This window comes from Gavia stellata, chromosome 7 (genome assembly GCF_030936135.1).
Source record: "Gavia stellata isolate bGavSte3 chromosome 7, bGavSte3.hap2, whole genome shotgun sequence".
In the NCBI taxonomy this organism is placed as follows: Eukaryota; Metazoa; Chordata; class Aves; order Gaviiformes; family Gaviidae; genus Gavia; species Gavia stellata.
The window spans coordinates 46,491,656-46,508,199 of record NC_082600.1 but is presented as its reverse complement, the minus strand read 5'-3'; the positions used below and the strand labels follow the sequence as shown (position 1 = coordinate 46,508,199).

Sequence of the window (16,544 nt, the reverse complement as noted above, 5' to 3'; positions counted from 1 at the left end):
AGGCATGGGGACAGACGGACCAGGGCGGGGGGATGCGCTCACCTGGGCGTAGTTCTCCGCACGGGTGAGCAGGGGCAGCTCGTAGGCGGTGGAGAAGTGGGTCCGGACCTGCTGCATCTGACCGAACCGCTCCCTCTTGCGCCATTTCGCTCGCCGATTCTGAAACCACACCTGGGGGAAGAGGGTGAGAGGGGGGCTGTGAAGGGGGCGGGGGGAGCGGCGGTGGCTGGGAGCCCGGCAGTCCCGGGGGGCCCACTGGCACGCAGGGCTTTGGCGGGTGGGTGGCATAAGGACAGGGCGCTGCCCCACGCACAAGCCCCCGCGGGAGCAGCAATCCTGCCCCGCATCCCCAGTGGGGCTGGGGCCAGCCCGCACCCCCAGACTGGGAGCACCCCGGGCAAAAGGCGATGCCCAGCTTCTGGTCTCCTGCCTCTTCACAGCTCTTGCCTCCCGCAGCCCGCTTTGCCCTGGGATAACCCGTCTTCCTCGTGTTCCTAAAGCAGCGTTACTCAGGCGCTGCCCGCACCTCTCGTGCCGTCAGCCGGTCTCAGGTGAGAAGTGCGAATACATCCGAGTGTGCTGCTACCGGACGGACACCAGCAGCGCCGGGGCTTTCCCCACGCCTAATCCTGGCTAGGATAATGGTGCCATTGGCTGAGAGCTTGCATTTCTCACTGAACTCCCAGTCTTGTTTTTCTCAACTGTTAAAAAAAAAAGGCGCAACACCCCTTCCCTTCTTAGCTGTGGGAAAGGACAAGTGCCCTCTACAGAGTTACGCATTCTTTGCTTTACACCGAGTTTTCTTTGCAGGGTTTGCAGCTCTCTGCTTCACAGTCCTGCTCAGATCCCTTCAAGGCAGAGGAAAGACCAAAACACTGTTTCTGCTATTATTTTTACTGGCTTGACATCAGTGTGGATTATTGCACTGTTGTCAGCGCCATTGCTCCTGATTTGCATCAGCATAAGAGAGATCAGAGCCTGGCCCAGTGTCTTCAAAGCCTCTTGAAGCTTGTGAGTCAGGGAAACACATCAATCAAGAGCCGCTTTGAAGACACTGAGAGATGCGGGCGATCACCAGGGGCTGGGTTGTGCAGGTCACGCCAGCGCATGAAAGGAGCAGTCCGAGAGCCGCTCCGTTCTGCTTCGAGTTTTACACGGTGACTCGCGGAGGGAGCGGGGGGGGGACACCCCTAACCAACAGCTTGGCCCTGCCTGCGTCCGGCCGCGGGGCAGCTCCGCTGCTTCGCAGGCGGCTGGGGAAACCAGGCGCCCGTTTCGGTTTCGCCAGCTCGCATCTTCAGAGGACAGCAGGGCAAGCCGGGTGCTCGGCACGGGGTGGGGCGGCCGGCTTTGGGGGGGCAGGAGAGTGGTGGCATTTGCAGCCTGCATCAGCGCAGCTAGAAGCTGCTACAGGGAGAGACAGACCCGAGGGTCTGTAGTTTTTAGTCTGAGCTGGTACTTGTGCTGGAAGAATGGTTTCAGGCTCTCCCGCTTCAGTTTCCCCCTCCCCACCACGTAGGCAGCCTCACGCTGGTCTCTCGCAGCTCCCCATGGCCAGCCCCATGGTACGAGGGGGCAGCTGAGGGTCTGGCCATGGGCTGTGGTCTGCTTGGTGCGGGGAGCGGATGGTGCAGCGCCCGGGCATTTCCTCCCCATGTGGGCTGCGGATGGTGTAGGATATAGTACCCTGCACCGCTGTCACGGCAATGCCACTGGCGTGGGCCGTCCACAAGCCAGCCGGACTAACCATACCCAAAGCAGAAATGTATTATTAATGCCCCACCCCGAATCAAGACCCTTACGAGGATTTTCAGCGGGTGCAAAAAGCACAGGCAGAAAGGTCCTAACGTTATCCCAGCTGAGCACACGCTGCGCATGAAGAGCGTCCTACTGGAGCAGGTTTGATGCCCGAGGCATCTGTCTGCTTTTCTTCTACCTCTTCTTGGCACGGCCGCTCCAGCCCAGCTGCAGGCCAGTCCCAGGGCTGGCCCAGATCACGCCGCTTTGATCTGCAGATTCAAAGTTAGCGGTGGTGACCCGCTTCCTCCTCGGGCAGAGGAGGCCCCGCTGTGCACAGAGGGGTGGAGAGCAGGTAGGGAGCAGAGCGCTGGCTGTGCGCGAGGCCGGGGCGAACATATGCCAGGCATATGCGGCCATTCCCCCGCCTGGCAAAGGCACCGGCTGGCCCGCCCGCCAGCGCGGCCGCGCACCTGCGCTGCGGTGCAGGGGAGCCCGCCTGAGCATCCCACCCAGGGCGCCAGCCTGGGAGCGGGGCGGCTGAGCGCAGGCTCCCACGGCGGTCCCCGGCTCTGCGGCGCGACCTCCGAAGCGGTCAGCGTGGGATTTGTGTGCTTGGCTTCCCCGGGCCTGCCGGAGCCGCGGGGAGGTTTCCCGGGGTCAGCCAAGGCAGAGCGGGGGTCTCCGGCGGAGGCTTTTCCTCTGCTGCTCCTCATTTACCCATTGAATTGAACTGGCGCTGGCAGAGGAAAATGGTTTAAACTGGCAGTTCCCAAATTGCAATCCCCACGCGGCTGGTGGGCTGGGAAGTTGTGGCAAACCATGGCATTAGGCTGAGAGGAAGAGTGTCTTCAGTCCAAGCGCTGGTGCCGGGGGCACTGGAGATGCTCTGAGGGCTGGCAGCGAGCCGCTGCTCCAAAATGCTTGCAACAAGGTTTGGACCACTTCTTAAAGTTCTCCTTTCTCCTCTGGTCCAAGTGCTTTTAGGCTGCTTGGTATCTTGCAGTCGGGTTTCTCCAGGCCTCCACAGTGCTCCGGGGAAAACAGGGCAGGCAGGGCAATGTATAGTGTGAAGATGTCAGCAAAAAACCGACTAACCCTAAGTATTTCCTGGCTTCCTCAATCTTAGAATCACAGAATCACTAAGGTTGGAAAAGACCTGTAAGATCATCAAGTCCAACCACCAACCCAACCCCACCATGCCCATTAAACCATGTCCCGCAGTGCAAAGACACCTGCTTTTAAACAGCAAATCTAAAACCCAACAAAAGTCCATTTTCCTTTCATTGTCTGTCACTTTTAGTCAAGAGGAGCTGCTGTGGGATGGGGATGTGACAGTGGAGGCTGCAGCAGTGGGTGCAGCGTGTCCTCTGGGGTCAGGATGGGGTACTTTGTGCGGGGATAAGCAGTCATTGTGGGCTGCATCTCAGTGTTAACAATTAGAGTGGGAGGGAAGGGTAATGTCATGTATCTGACTCCTGCAGACAACGCTTTGATAAGCCCTGATGTACCAAATCAGCCCTATAAAAATCTACAGAACAGAAAATGTTTCATGTCTCCATAAACATTCAGCCATATGCTGGTACCTAAATCCATATGCATACACAGCTGACGTGCTGGGGGGGGTGGAGAGGCCGGGAATGGCTTGAGACAAAGACAGCAGGAGGATCCTGCTCGCTGTCTCGCTGCCGCTGCACCCGGCAGTCTGCCCCTGCCACCAAACCCCACATGCCCCATGCAGGGCGCGGGTGGATGGGCTGAGCCGGGACCTCACCCAGGCCCCTCTGGCCGTGGCTGGGTGGTTGGGAGCATCCCTGCGCTTGTCCCTCCTCCGAGTTAAAGAAAAAGGTGATTTCCCCGCTCTCCTACCCGCCCCAGTGCAGCGGTGGAGGGTGAGGCTGGCCTCTGCACGGGTGATGGTGGGCTGGTGGCGGCCGCGGGGCCGGATCCAGCCCGGTGCCCCACACCCTGTGCTCAAGCCCCCCTGGCTGCATCGCTGCCCGGCAGCGGGCCAGAGCTGCCCGCCGCGTTCAAGCCTCACGTGCTCCCGCTCTCTCCTGGCAGGCTCGCAGCATCCGTTCTGCCCCACTGTCCTCCTCCATCTGTGTGTCTGTCTGTCTGTCTGTCTGTCTCCAGGACCCCATCCCTCTGCTACCGTCTCCCATCTTCCCGGAGATGGCCACTAGCCCTTTGCTTTCCAGCCTGCAAGAACAGAGCCAGAATTCATCCTTGAGCGCTGAAACTGGACACCATTTTATCAGTGGCCTGGAATGGGAAATCGGAGCCTGGGATGAGAGAATTGAATAACTTGAGCTTGTTTTCATTTCATGTTTAATTTCCTGCAGGCTTAGCTCAGTCTTTCCGCTCCTTCCACCAGCCTCCCAGGGTTTTATGGGGGAAAAGGGATCAAGATATATTACTTCTTGCTTTGCTTTGCTTTTTTTCTTTTCTTTTTTTTTTTTTTTTTTTTCTCCAAGGTGGTGATTTTGCTACAGTGGAGTTTGACATTTCCCTCTCACTTTCATGCCCCCGCCGCATCACAGGGTCACCGCCAAAAACATTTCATTAACAGTCCCAGCAATCACAAGGCTGGCTCTCAGGGGGGCTGGCTGAGGGGTTATGTTCCCTGGCCGTGACGCCTCCTTCCAGCCCCATCTCTTTCTCCTCTGCCACAGGGCAGGCCAGGAGGCAGAGATACTCACAGCCCGGGAGAGATAAGCAGCCGGGGCGGCGTGGGCTTGGGGACACCTATACATGTGTCTGCACGCAAGGTGACGGAGCCGTGCGTGAATACACGTGTCTACCATGTTTCTCTAGTGCCACCGCCCCAGACATCTGCTGCAGCCCTGGATGGGCTGGAAGAAGCTCAGGCTGGCAGCGAGCAGGGGCTCCTTCTGGGGCTCTGCAGCCCCAGACGTGGAAGAGGAGGAGAAAGGAATGGGATATGCACGCTGCGTAGGACCTACATGAAAGCAGCGCCCGCTGCGCACCCTTGCAGGTGTGTTTCTGAGCCCTAGCAGCCTCTCCCTGGCTGGGCGGCTCTGCCTCTGCGCAGGGCTTACGGCTCCCGCTTCGGAAAACAGGGATGCGCAGTAGTTTAATAGTACTTGGCAACAAGGGGCCAGATCGTGGGGGGCAGGCAGGGAAAAGGTTGCATTGCATCGCAGGGAGAACTAACTTTGACGTTGTCGGACACCATCGCTGATGGCTGGAAACCAAGGCAGGCAGAGAAACGGAGCAGGAGAGGAGCCAGGCTGCGGGATGCCACCGCTCCGCAGACAGCATGGCCCGCCCCGTGCCCGCTGCTGGCATGGGCTCTTCTCCAGGCACCGAGATCTCCGGCAGCTATTTCACTAATGAAGCGTGAGCTTGGGAAAGGGATGGAAAGAAAACAGAGCTGCCACTTGCCTGTCTGGGCTCCGCATCTGCTCCTGCCTGCAGCGGGGTGGTTGCGCTCCCCAGGGAGCCGAGCCTGGCCGGAGGGAGCGACCTCCAGCCAAAAGCTGGCTCAGCCGTGGGATGGAGCATCACACCTCAAACCTGCTGGGCTCCTCGCCTTCCTGCCGCGCCGCTTTGCTTAGTTCAGCCTTGCAGGCAGCTGAAGCTGGCCTCCGTGAAATTATCCCAGGACACTCGCCGTCCCTTAGGGGACCGTACCTTCCTTGGGAGAGGGACTGTTGAGCTCCTCTTAAAGCCCATGGGGCTGCAGCGGGTGTGTGCCCAGACACCCCACAGCATCCAAGCCCCTGCCAGCTCGGCGGAGGGCATCTGAGTACTTAGCAGCTATTTGGCTTGCAGGAGGGAAGAAGGAAGGGGCTCGTGGCTTATTTGTGATTTCTGCCCTCCGCCTTGACGCTGGTTGGGCCCTTGGTCCTTGCAGCAGGCGTTTGCTTCGCCATCGGTCTCCTGGGCTGCTGCCCCGTGCCCGCACCCGCTCGTCGGCTGTGAGCTGGTGGTCCGCGGTGCTGCCGCGCTGGCGCGGGGAGGCCCCTGCAGAGCAGAGCTCCCCAGAAGTGCGGGATGCCAAAGCCAAGCCTAAACAAGCTATAACACAACCCAGAGCTGGAGACAGGCACTAGGGTGATTCACGAAGGCCCCGGCCCCGAAAGCCTCCCTCGTGGGAAGCGCACCAGCAGAAGAGCCCTGTGCCACCCCGGGCTGTGTCCCCATGCCTCCTGGGGCTGCCGCTGCTGTGCCAAGGCTGAGCAGCTCGCTAGCCGGCAGCCCCAGCCCCCTGGGAACCCATGTGAAACGCCTGGCACCTGGGGTGCCCCTGAGCGTGCCCAGCCAGCACCCCCAGCGCTCGGCACCAACCTGCTGGGTCTCGCTCTCCAGTGATAAGGAGCCTGAATGTCTACCGAGGGCACGGCAGCCCTTCATCACGAGGCGGTGGCCGGGTGCCAGCCCCCAGCCCGAGGGACGGGGTCCTTCCCGGCGGGGCTGGGGGAATGAGTGAAATGCGAGTGCTTACCCCTTTCACCCCGGGGTAAGTGCGTGAGCGGCCAGACCACTTAGAGAAGTCCTTCAGCCATTCCGTTACATGAGCCCTGTCATCGCCATCCCAAGTGAGAGGTGCGAGCTGTGGTCGCAAGAGGAGGGAGGCTGTTCTCGGCTGCCCATGGCAGCGGGCTGCTGGGTGAAACTATCTCAGGGCAGGGTGAAAGCCCGAGGCTGCACCCTCCCTCTGCCAGATTTCCTCCTGGCTGCCTGGGGAGGTGCTTCTGCCCTCCGCCGCAGTGTTATCCAGTGGTAAAGTGGGCGGAAAAACCTCCAACCCTGACATCGTGGGTCGTAAGTAATGAACTTGTGGATTGCATCTGCCTCGCCTGCCCTGGCTCTGCTAGCCAGCCCTGCACGCTAGCTGGGACGCGCCAGCCGCGCAGCCTGGCTCGGAGGCGAGCGGGAGGGGCTCGCCACCCTCCAGCACCTCGTTCTCATTCCTGAGCGCAAGGAATTTCATGCCCTGTGCAGTCGGTAACCCAACGCTGCGCCTGGCCTCCCAGGAGACCCCATCAGCGCTTGTGATGTCTCCCTGGGAAATCAAGGGCTGCGTCCAGCCGCAGAAGTAGCGCTGCCTTCCTCTGCCCATCCCGCAGCGCTCGGCACGCTAGGCACGGGACCAACGGGAATCGCGCTGCTTTCTGCTGAAACGCAGCCGTGTCCGGCCTGAAGAGAAACAGCTGTGGGGAAGAAGAGCACACCAGCCCTGCAAACCGATTCGGGCAAGCAGACAAGAAAAATCCTGCAGCTGGTTGAAACTGGAAGTAAACATACAGAGAAAAATGGACTTATGCAAGGATGCTGGCCTGACTGCGTCGACTGTTTGCAAGAACGGCTTGTAAAGGTTAGAGCAGAGGGCAAGCCAGGCTGCCTGGGCCCTGGGAGTCTTCCCGGAATAAGGGGATAATCAGATGCCTCCACACGCCAGCTATTCTCGACGCTGGGGATGGTGAGCTGGTAAATGCCTGCAGACAGAAGTCATGGGATTAGCTAGACTGGAGAATGAGAGCCCAAGCTTCAGCGGCACCTTTGACGGCCATCAAGGCTGCGGATGTCCCTTCCAAGTGATGGTTCTCCTTTTGGCAAATGCTTCTGAGCTCTGCCAGGCCTTCGGTTTAACCTTGGCTCAGAGGAAAGAGCAGCATTCGGAGAATTATTCACTCCTTCAGTGTGGAGTTTGGCTCTGCTGGACCCCCAGGTTAGTTCAGGGGAGCTGGTTCATGGGAGCGGGCACCTGCGCGGGTGGAGGCGGTGAGACCGCAGCACGGCTGTTTGACTCTCCTGCTCGTCTCAAGATGTGGGGGGGAACCTTTTTGCTCCAGATCACCAGGCTTCATGCAGTCTCAACTCCTGCTTAGCCAAGCAGGCAGCAAGAGCTGCCTCTCCCGTATCACCTCGTGCTCTCTGGTACTGAATGTCCCGGTCCCCTCTGCACCCCCATCAGCATCCACCATCTGCATCTACCAGAAAGAGCCCATATGGTGGGAAAGCTTGCTCCCACGCAGACTAATGGACCCGTGTCCCCTGCCGAGTCTCCGGAAGAAAGCAGGTTTTGTAATAGCTTTCTTTAGGGTGATGGAGAGGCTTACCTGCCTGCTGCCCCGCTGGCGCAAGGACAAGAGACCTCTCTGTGAACGCTGCAGCTCCGGACACCAGCCCAAATAAAGGAGCTGACGCTAGTGTCAGACATGGGCGTACCTCCCCGTCCCGTCCCTGTGCCTCAGCGTGCTGGCGAGGCGTGCCAGCCTGCGGCACGGGCTCTGCGTAGGCTGTGGTGGGGCTGCAGGTGACCTCAAGCACAGCAAATTTGCAAGGCTTACGTTTTTATTCCCCAGAGAGCAGGGGCTTGTTTGCAGCTCGCCCACCCCTCGCCCAGCCCCAGGGCATCCCCCGTTACCTGTACGCGAGCCTCGGTGAGGTCTGTCCTCATGGCTAGCTGCTCCCTGGCATAGACGTCTGGGTAGTGGGTCTTCTGGAAGACCTTCTCCAGCTCCTCCAGCTGGTAGCTAGTGAAGGTGGTGCGGTTCCTCCGCTTTTTGCCCTTGTTGCTCTCCGAGTCAGCCTTGTCCATGGGGCTGGGGAGGTCCGTGCTGGCCCTGTCCTGGGGCACTTTCACCCCGGCCTCCTTCACGCTGAGGTAGCTGCTGTCCATTCCCGAAGGGTCGGAGCTCGGCTGCAAGTCAGCCTCTCCCAAACTGCTCTCCTTACCTATATGGGTGGGAGGGTGGGGAAGGGAGAGGAGGGCAGGTTTGAGCAGGGTGGGGAGGGGAAGAGAGAGAGAGAGAAGGAAACGGATATAAATCTTTCAACCAATTAATTGGTTCAACCAACTAAAGCGAGCTGTGGCAGTTGGGCAGCAGTCCCCAAAGGCAGAGAGGATGAGACCGTCCCGGGCAGCGGCGGAGGAGGGATGAGAGGCAGAGGGCTGCCCTGGGTGGGCACAGGAAAGCTGCCGGCCTCCGCCTCAGAGGGTGCTGGAGCCCAGCTCGGTGGCTGTTATGCCAGGGGGGCTGATCGCAGCCCACGGATGCCTGCAGAGCCGCGGAAGGGGAGGTTGGGGCGAGCTCTGCCAGCTCCTCCCGGTCCCCTTCCACGAGCCCAGCACGCTCACGTGCACGCACCCCAGCGAGATCCTCCTCCGCCCTCCCACCACCCACAGTGGGACTGAACCCCACGGAGCACTACGTGCCTCGGTCCTGGCCACAGGAGAGGTCTCTGAGGACAGAGGGACCCAAACCCAGGCGTCGGAGGATGATCCCAGTCACCAGCCCACCTGTGCTCCCCTACCAAATAACACAGGGTGGAAAACCAGGGGCACGCAGCAGCCACGCGTGGCACTCGGTGGGATCTGCTTTCTGCTCGTGCATCCCCAGGCAAGGGTGGCATGTCAGCAGAGGGGTTCCTGACCATCACCCCACAGCCCCCCCACAGCCTTCTGCGAGGACTTGCACTGCTTTTGGCGAAGAGGCGATGAACGGCGCGTAGTGCCGCAAAAAAGGCTGATGTGAGATGCCTACGGAAACGCCCCAGCCTGCGTGCAGGGCAGAGAGAAATGAGAGGAGTCTGACAGCAGCCTTGGAGGCTGTTCCTGCCTGGCTGCCCTGAGCGATTAACGGGCCGTGAGGTACAAGAGCAGTATGGCGAAGCAGGAGGTGGACGTTTCAACCACTGCAGCGAGCTGGTTCCTCTCTAAGGTTTAGCAGCTACGAGTGAAGCCATGTGTACGTGCCCTCAGGCGCAGGCCAAGGGTGCGGTGATGGGGCATCCTCTCCTGCCCACCTCCCGCCTCCAGCACCAGTGGTGTCCCCTTCATTAGCAAGAAGCCCACTGCCGTGCCAGCAGGATCCTGCCCGCCTGCGGCTCTGCGTGGCGGGCTGTCCCCAGACCACAGAATCACTGAAACATTAAGGTTGGAAAAGACCTATAAGATCATCAAGTCCAACCATCAACCCAACACCACCATGCCCACTAGACCACGTCCCCAAAAAGAGGGATTTGGGTGAGCGGCTGGCCTGCCCGGTGTGTGCTGCGCAGCCCAGTGTCACACCTGCCCACGTTTCTGGCTGGGATCTTTGGACAAAAACCATGGTAGCCCTAATGTAGGTTAAACCTTGAGCTGCTACACTCAGCTCCTAAAAGTCTGGGAAGGAAAGGGTGCAGCGGTCCTTCCTATCCGTGCTCTCCTTACCAAGCCAAGGTCATGCCAACTGGCTAATCTTTTTTTTTTTTTTTAAATTTCGCATTAGCCTATTTTTAAATGTTCTCGGTCCTGGATCAGTCTTTCTGGGAAACAGCTCCACCATTTAGTGATGTCCCCACCAGGAGATTTCCCTCAGCAGTGTCATTATCCAGGGTCATTAACGCCAGCTCAGGCATCTTACCCCATGTCTCTGGAAATCCCCATTTTTTCCAGCATTTGTCCCTCATTACAACATCCTACCACCTAATTCACAATATATATTTACTGTTTAGCCCTTCTGTGAACAGCTCTGTCACGCCTTCACAGCCAAAAGCCCACCAGCGGGCTTGTGAGGAGGTGTACGTATCCTCGCACTTTTCTCCCTCTCGCAGCTGAAAGGCTGCATTGAGGTGGCTGGGATGAAACCAGGAGGATGAAATGTAGCTGTCACCCTCGGGCACGAGGGCAAGGAAGGCCCAAGTTTAAGCTTGGGAGGATGAGCTGTGAAAGGGATTTGAGAAAAAAATATTGCCCAGTTAGTCCAGAGGAGTCGAGGGCAGGACTGGGATGAAAGCACCGGAGACGCGGGAGCTATCTACCACTACCACCCTACTGTATTTTCAGATTTATTGCTTTCTCTAATACTGTTCCCTCAGGCTTTTGAGGAGCTCCATGTAAAGCTCAGCAAAGCCTAATGCCGCCAATCTCAACTCTCTTCGCTTTGATCCCTAGGAACTGCCACCCTGCCTCCTCTTTGCGGCACTCTCCGATGGGCTGAGCTGCTCCGCCGCTCTTCGGATGCGCTTGGGCAGTGCCCTGCCCCACAGCCTGGGTAAATCGTGTGCTACGGCCATGGTATTTATTATTTTCAAAACTGATGATAATAAAACAGTTTCAGAAAGTCTGCAGTAACTGACTACCACCTATGAGAGTCAGTGGAGGTGGAGTAACAAATAAATAGTATTATAGTAAATAGTAATAGTTAGAGTAAATAGTAATAGTAAATAGTAATAAATAAAAAGTATTCCAGGAAATTTTTATCTCCCTTCTTTCTCTTTTTATTATTTATGATGTCAGGAAGCTCAGTACGCTTTCCCCCGTGCCTTTGTGCTGGCTGCCTCCCTAACTCCCAGGTCCCCTGCGACTCCAGCAGCAGCAAACGCAAGACCTGAGGCCATTCCTTGGGAACTCCTCTGCCGTCTCTTATCTGCTCGAGCAGCTCAGCTAGCTGGGGAAGGGTCTGCACAAACACACGCACACAGAGAAAAGCTCTGGGTCTGGTGTAATTTCATTGACTGCATAGCTCAAACTGTAGCTGGGAGCCGGTCCTGGGGCTTTCAGCAGGGACGGGGATGGCGGTGTAGGGAGGGGATGGCGTGCATCCGCCCTCGGCTGAGCATCCAGAGGAGGAACTCTCATTCCCTAGGAACAGGCTCCCTGACCTCAAAACAGTCATGCTAACTGCTGAAGTGAAACAAATTGCATACATCTGCATATGGATATGCCCAGACTTCCTGTAACTGGAGATGGCCTCAAAGTTTCAGTGCAAAGTTTGGGGTGTCTGTTTCTAATCAAACCTAGGGAGACCTTGAGTTACATATTGTGAAGATCTCCATGACAGGGAGGTAATGTGAGTATCATTGCACCCTTACAAGCCCGACAGGACCGCTTGATGCCTCCTTCACTGCTTGCGACTCCATCCTTGCCCTCATAGCAGTAGGAAGAGGATGTTTTCTGGCTTCCCACGCTGATACCCTGCTCTCCCAGTGCCTTGGCCGCCTGCAAGACCATCGGCACTTCCCTGTGTCACCCTGTGTCAGCTGCCAATGGGTAGGGACAGCCCAGGACAGTTGGGCACGTGAGCCCCCATCCTTCGGGCAGGAGAGCTGCCTGCATCCCCGATTCACCTGGAGGGGAAATACCTTTCCGATCTCACCACATCTCTCCTGGGAACCCCACCGAGGAGGAGTGGGGTGCAGGAAACACAGACCACGCTGCACGCGTGGCCACGCAGTGAGCCCCAGGGATGTCCAGGCAGCACACCGCTCTGCAGACACCCTTGCTAGAGGGAAGGGCATTTTAACCACGCCATCACAACATTTGGATTCCCAACTCATATCTTTTTTTTTTTCCCTGAAGCGTGCTATTTTTGGAGGGTGATGAAGTAAAATCTTCTCTATGTACAATCTTAACCATGAAATTTAATTTAGTGCCATGTCAGCTTGGTGCAACCACATGGCAAGGGAGAGTGGGATGTTTCAAATACACAGCTTCGGGCTCAGCTTGAAATGATAGGTCTCCTTTGCACAGCACACAGATGACAAGCCGCGACTCCTTTGCGATAGACCCTGTGACTGGTGATTGCAGCCCCGCAGCCTAAGAAGAGGTTGGAAGACAGTTACACAGCCAGCAAAACCCAGGGTCGCAGGTAGCACAGGGCTGTTTGCTGCAAGCAAAGAAGCCTGCAGGGTCTTGGCGTTGCTAATGAACTGCTCTGGCAGCATCTCATCCGAGCCGTTACGGTCTCAGCGAGGAGCCCCACGCTATCCTGGCCCCAGGGGGTGGTTCTGAGAGTATCCCGGGACACCTGGACACCTACCAGCACACAGCAGCGGACAACCCACTTCCAAAGCGCGCGGCGCTGGCGGCGTGTGGCTGCGCCAGACGGCCTCTCTGCTCCCGCGCTAAGTGGCGTAGGGGCCTTCTGCCTTCCGACCCAGGCGTGGGCACAGGGCTTTCCCCCCCTGCCCATCCCTACATCCCTATGGCCTCCTACGCTGGCCGTTTCCTGGTGCCTCTCCCTGCCTGCACAGCCATGGTCTGAATTCTACTTTTCATAGCAATATGAGGCTTTTTAAAAAAAAAAAAAAATCCAAAACCTCTAGTGCAGATGTTTAAGAAGGCTTTTTAAATCCAATTCTGGCTCTTAATGTCATTCTCTCAACTGTTGCTGAAATACCAGGGCTAAAATAATACCAGCTAAAATTTTGCCTAGATAGGGTTTGGGCAGTGTATTCTACACTTCTTACCATGGAAGATTTTCACCACAGCCCAGCCAGCACACGTCCAGGACTTGGCCGGCCACAGTAACCTTATCCAGCCCTTGTGATCTTGCCTTAACACATGCTGAAGCCATTATACTTGTTCCCAAGTTGTCTGTTGCAGCCTTCTGCCTCCTGTCTGTCATTGCAGCCTAGAAGTCAGCACAGGGCTAGCATTTAAAAAATATCCACATTTTGGGTTGTATAGGATAAAACGGAGCAGCTGGATTTTAGACATACAAAGGTCCAAATCTTTAGGTTTATTCCCAGTCAGGGTGTGAGCTCTCTTGCAGTCTGCAGACGGAGAGAAGAGTTTAAAGATGGAGAGAAGACCCAGAATTCTGTGACTGAATCTGGCATCACTGGTTGTATTAGCAACGATCAGCTACTTAATCATACCCTCACTCTTGGGCCCAACTGAAGTGTAAAACTGGGCAGCATCCATCTCAGTTGCAGGTGGTAGAAGTCTACAAGCCATTGGCATTGTTCTGGAAGCTGCTAAACAGAAGCTGGTTGGAGCATCTCCATTTCAACTCCGGATGAGGATGAACACATCTCCTTGTGTTTGCAGCTCCCTTGAATTTGCATAAAGCAGAGCTGGGTCCTGTATGAAAGCACGTCTGTCCATTTATCCCAGCCAGGGACCTGCAGAACCTGAAGGAAAGCTGGAATATACTCCACACAGCTCCTCTGCTCACAGCATGGCACGCACCGACTTCCCACTGTGTGTGTGTGTGAGGAAGACCACTGCATGAATGTGCTCAGCTGCATGGACATCGTCCATCTCTGCTGAGCCCAACCAAAGCTGCTGGTGCTGCTGCCTGCAGCCTCCTGAGGCTCTACAGCGAAGCAGGGACATCACAGTGAAACCCTCAGACTAAAAATAGCTGTGAAATACCTGGCCACCTCGGGGAGCTAATTACAGACACAGCAAATTCCCGCAGAAAAGCCTATTCATAGAAAGATGAAAGGGAGAGAGGAGTGTTTCTTTCTACTGTGCTCCTCCTGACTATACCTAGAGCCACTTTCTTCAAGAAGAGGCTTATTTTTCCGAGCAGAGCATATGGCAGGAGCAACACTAAGGCCTGGAGCAGAAAAATTCTCAAAAAAACCCCTCTGTTCCTGAAAGGCAGTCTGGGGACAATGCCAAAGGTGCCACACAGCACCCATGGGTGCACAGGCTCTTAGTGGCCCTGCAGCCAGCGTATCTAACATAAGTCACCGGCTCTATCTGCACCCTGCGCGCCTCGGAGATGCTTCTCTGGGAGTCAGAACCACCTCAGCCCTGGCTGCACATAGACCCTCACGTGCCTGGCTGGTTACGTTCCCCTCGAATAAATCACTGGGTGAGTTTGGGGACAGAAGCTTGATAAACATTAACTCCAGCGCTGCTGAGAAGCTAACGTCACAGCAAGCCTGGAGAACGTGTGCGTGTGTGTTATTTGTTTGTGGAAGTTGCTGTTCCTCTTGTTTTTTTTCTGCACTAGTTTTTTTTTTTTTTTCCCCATATGCACATCTGCTTTCGAGGGCACGTATTGCTTTATTGTCTGATTAGCTGAATTCACGCACCCTGTGGCTACTTGGGGAGAGCTCAGCACCATCTGGACAAATGCAACATGCGCTGCTTGCTCCTCTTTCATGTTATTTAAAGGACGCTAACAAAACTGACTTTTATGTAAACAAATCAATTCTGAAAACTCTGCATAGAAGCTGTGGCTAGAGCAAAAAGGCACAGTTTACGCCCCGAGTCCTTCCTCATGTGGCACGTTCATTTGAAGAGCAGGAAAGAGCTGACTAGCAAATTTTGAAGGCACAAAAATGCTTCTAGCAACCTGTTGTAATTTCTGGCTCCCAGAATGTGATATAGGAAAAGAAAAAGAGCCAGAAAATGTACTGCCGTTGCCTCCACGGGGAGAAAATAAAACTGCTCTGTTGGCTTCCTCACTACCGCACGTGAAAAGAGATTATTGTTTATGCCCAATATTCTGAGGCTGGGGATCTTGGCTCTCTCTGGGGAACCCATGAATTCCTTAGTGACCTGGCTCTCTCCTCTCTGACACCTGAAGATCTTCAGTGCCTTGGGGATGTGCTCTGCCATGCCAGGACCAGCCACAAGATGGCTTTTAAGTGACAGTGGAGGGAGGTGACAGTCACCTCTGTGCAGCTCAGTGGCAGCCAGACCCTCAGTAGATCCCACACAGGCAGCCCCAGGCTTAGGGCTGAGCGGGGTCAGCTACGGGTTTTCAGCACGCCAGGCTACGTGCAAAGTCCTGCTTGAAAGTATGACAGTCAAGATGGGGCAGCTACTGCGTTTTAAAATGTCTCTTTTATTTCCCACTGTAGGCATGTCACAAACAGACGGGAAATAATTGTGGGTTATGTCCTACTCGCGTCTCCGCCTAAAACAGTGCATGTGCACCAAAAGCCACCTACTGCCCCTGAACTGATGTATCACCAGTGCTTGTCTGCCAAAGAAGATGGACGAGGCAGGCAAGGATTGGAAGGGGGCTTGAAAGGGCTTCCAGTTTCCCTTTAGCTCTGAATTTGATGCCTTTTGGATAAGTAGTCTACTCCTTCCAAAGCAATCCTGCATTGCCCTGCCATGGCCATGGTCAGCTGAGGGTCTTGGCTTTGCTCAAGTCCCTCAGAGCCAGATGTGAGCACCTAACTGCTCTCAAGACTTGGCTCAATGCTGAATAAGACAAAGTATGGGAGCTGATAAAGGAAAAAAAGAAATCAGCATCACTAATACAGGACACAATATTGAATGGGATCATCTCAGTCGTAGACTCATACCTACCCATAGGCCAGTAGCTGTTTATTGGGAGTTAAGTCCAAAAGGGTCCACAGACCCTTGGGTAAATGAAAGGCAGAATAGGCAGCTGTTTGCTGAAGACTTTCATTCTCGGCAGACAAGCACTATCGCCAGCTTGGGGTTTCGCATGCCCCGATGCACTGACCCAACATGGGGCCTCTGTCCCGCTCCCGTCTGAGCTGAGCGTCACTAACGGGTCACCAGCATCTGGGGCAACATCTGCCCCGTCTGCCTTATCTTAGGATCATCACGTTCTCTCAGGACTGTGTTTCCTTCAGAAAATCTAGCTATAACAAGGTTGCTCCTCCCCATTTGGAAATTAGGTCCAGCAGAGCTACGTGACGATGGTGTTTAAGGTGGCCAGGATTCAACCCCCTCCCTGCTCCGAGGCCTTATAAAGCCGGGCCCCGTACCTGCAGCAGGGAAAGGTACGTGCTGGGGGCTCCGGGGCTGGCGGCAGGCAGTGCCGGTGGAAACACTGAGGGTTGTTCTGTTGTGAGTGACAGACGAGGGCGATGCAGGGCTTAGGGCTAAGCTCTCACTCTGAAAGGAAGAGTGTAAGCCTCCCCATCGGATGTGGATTTATAAATTCATCTTAACCTCATCCCTGCCCTTCGGCCACCGCAAGGATCTGAAAAGATCCCTTGCCTGAGCACTGCAAGACAAAAGGGAGCTCTTCACTGCAAGTTGTCATCTCCTCCAGAGCTTTCCCCCGCAACCGCTCAGTGCCTCCCTCTTCCCCACAACACGCCCCGGACATTTCCCCTAGGAT

At 56.1% G+C, this 16,544-nt stretch overlaps 1 protein-coding gene across 1 annotated transcript in view; it reads right to left on the bottom strand.

Moving 5' to 3' along the window:
- The window catches only part of ALX4 (ALX homeobox 4), a 39,353-nt gene that overhangs the window by 2,359 nt on the left and 20,450 nt on the right, over positions 1-16,544 (bottom strand). Inside the window, exons 2-3 of the mRNA XM_059819878.1 lie at positions 8,135-8,445; positions 43-171 (exon numbers count right to left, since the gene is read on the bottom strand). Coding sequence (XP_059675861.1) covers positions 43-171; positions 8,135-8,445 — 440 coding nt within the window. The remainder of the gene's footprint in view (positions 1-42; positions 172-8,134; positions 8,446-16,544) is intronic.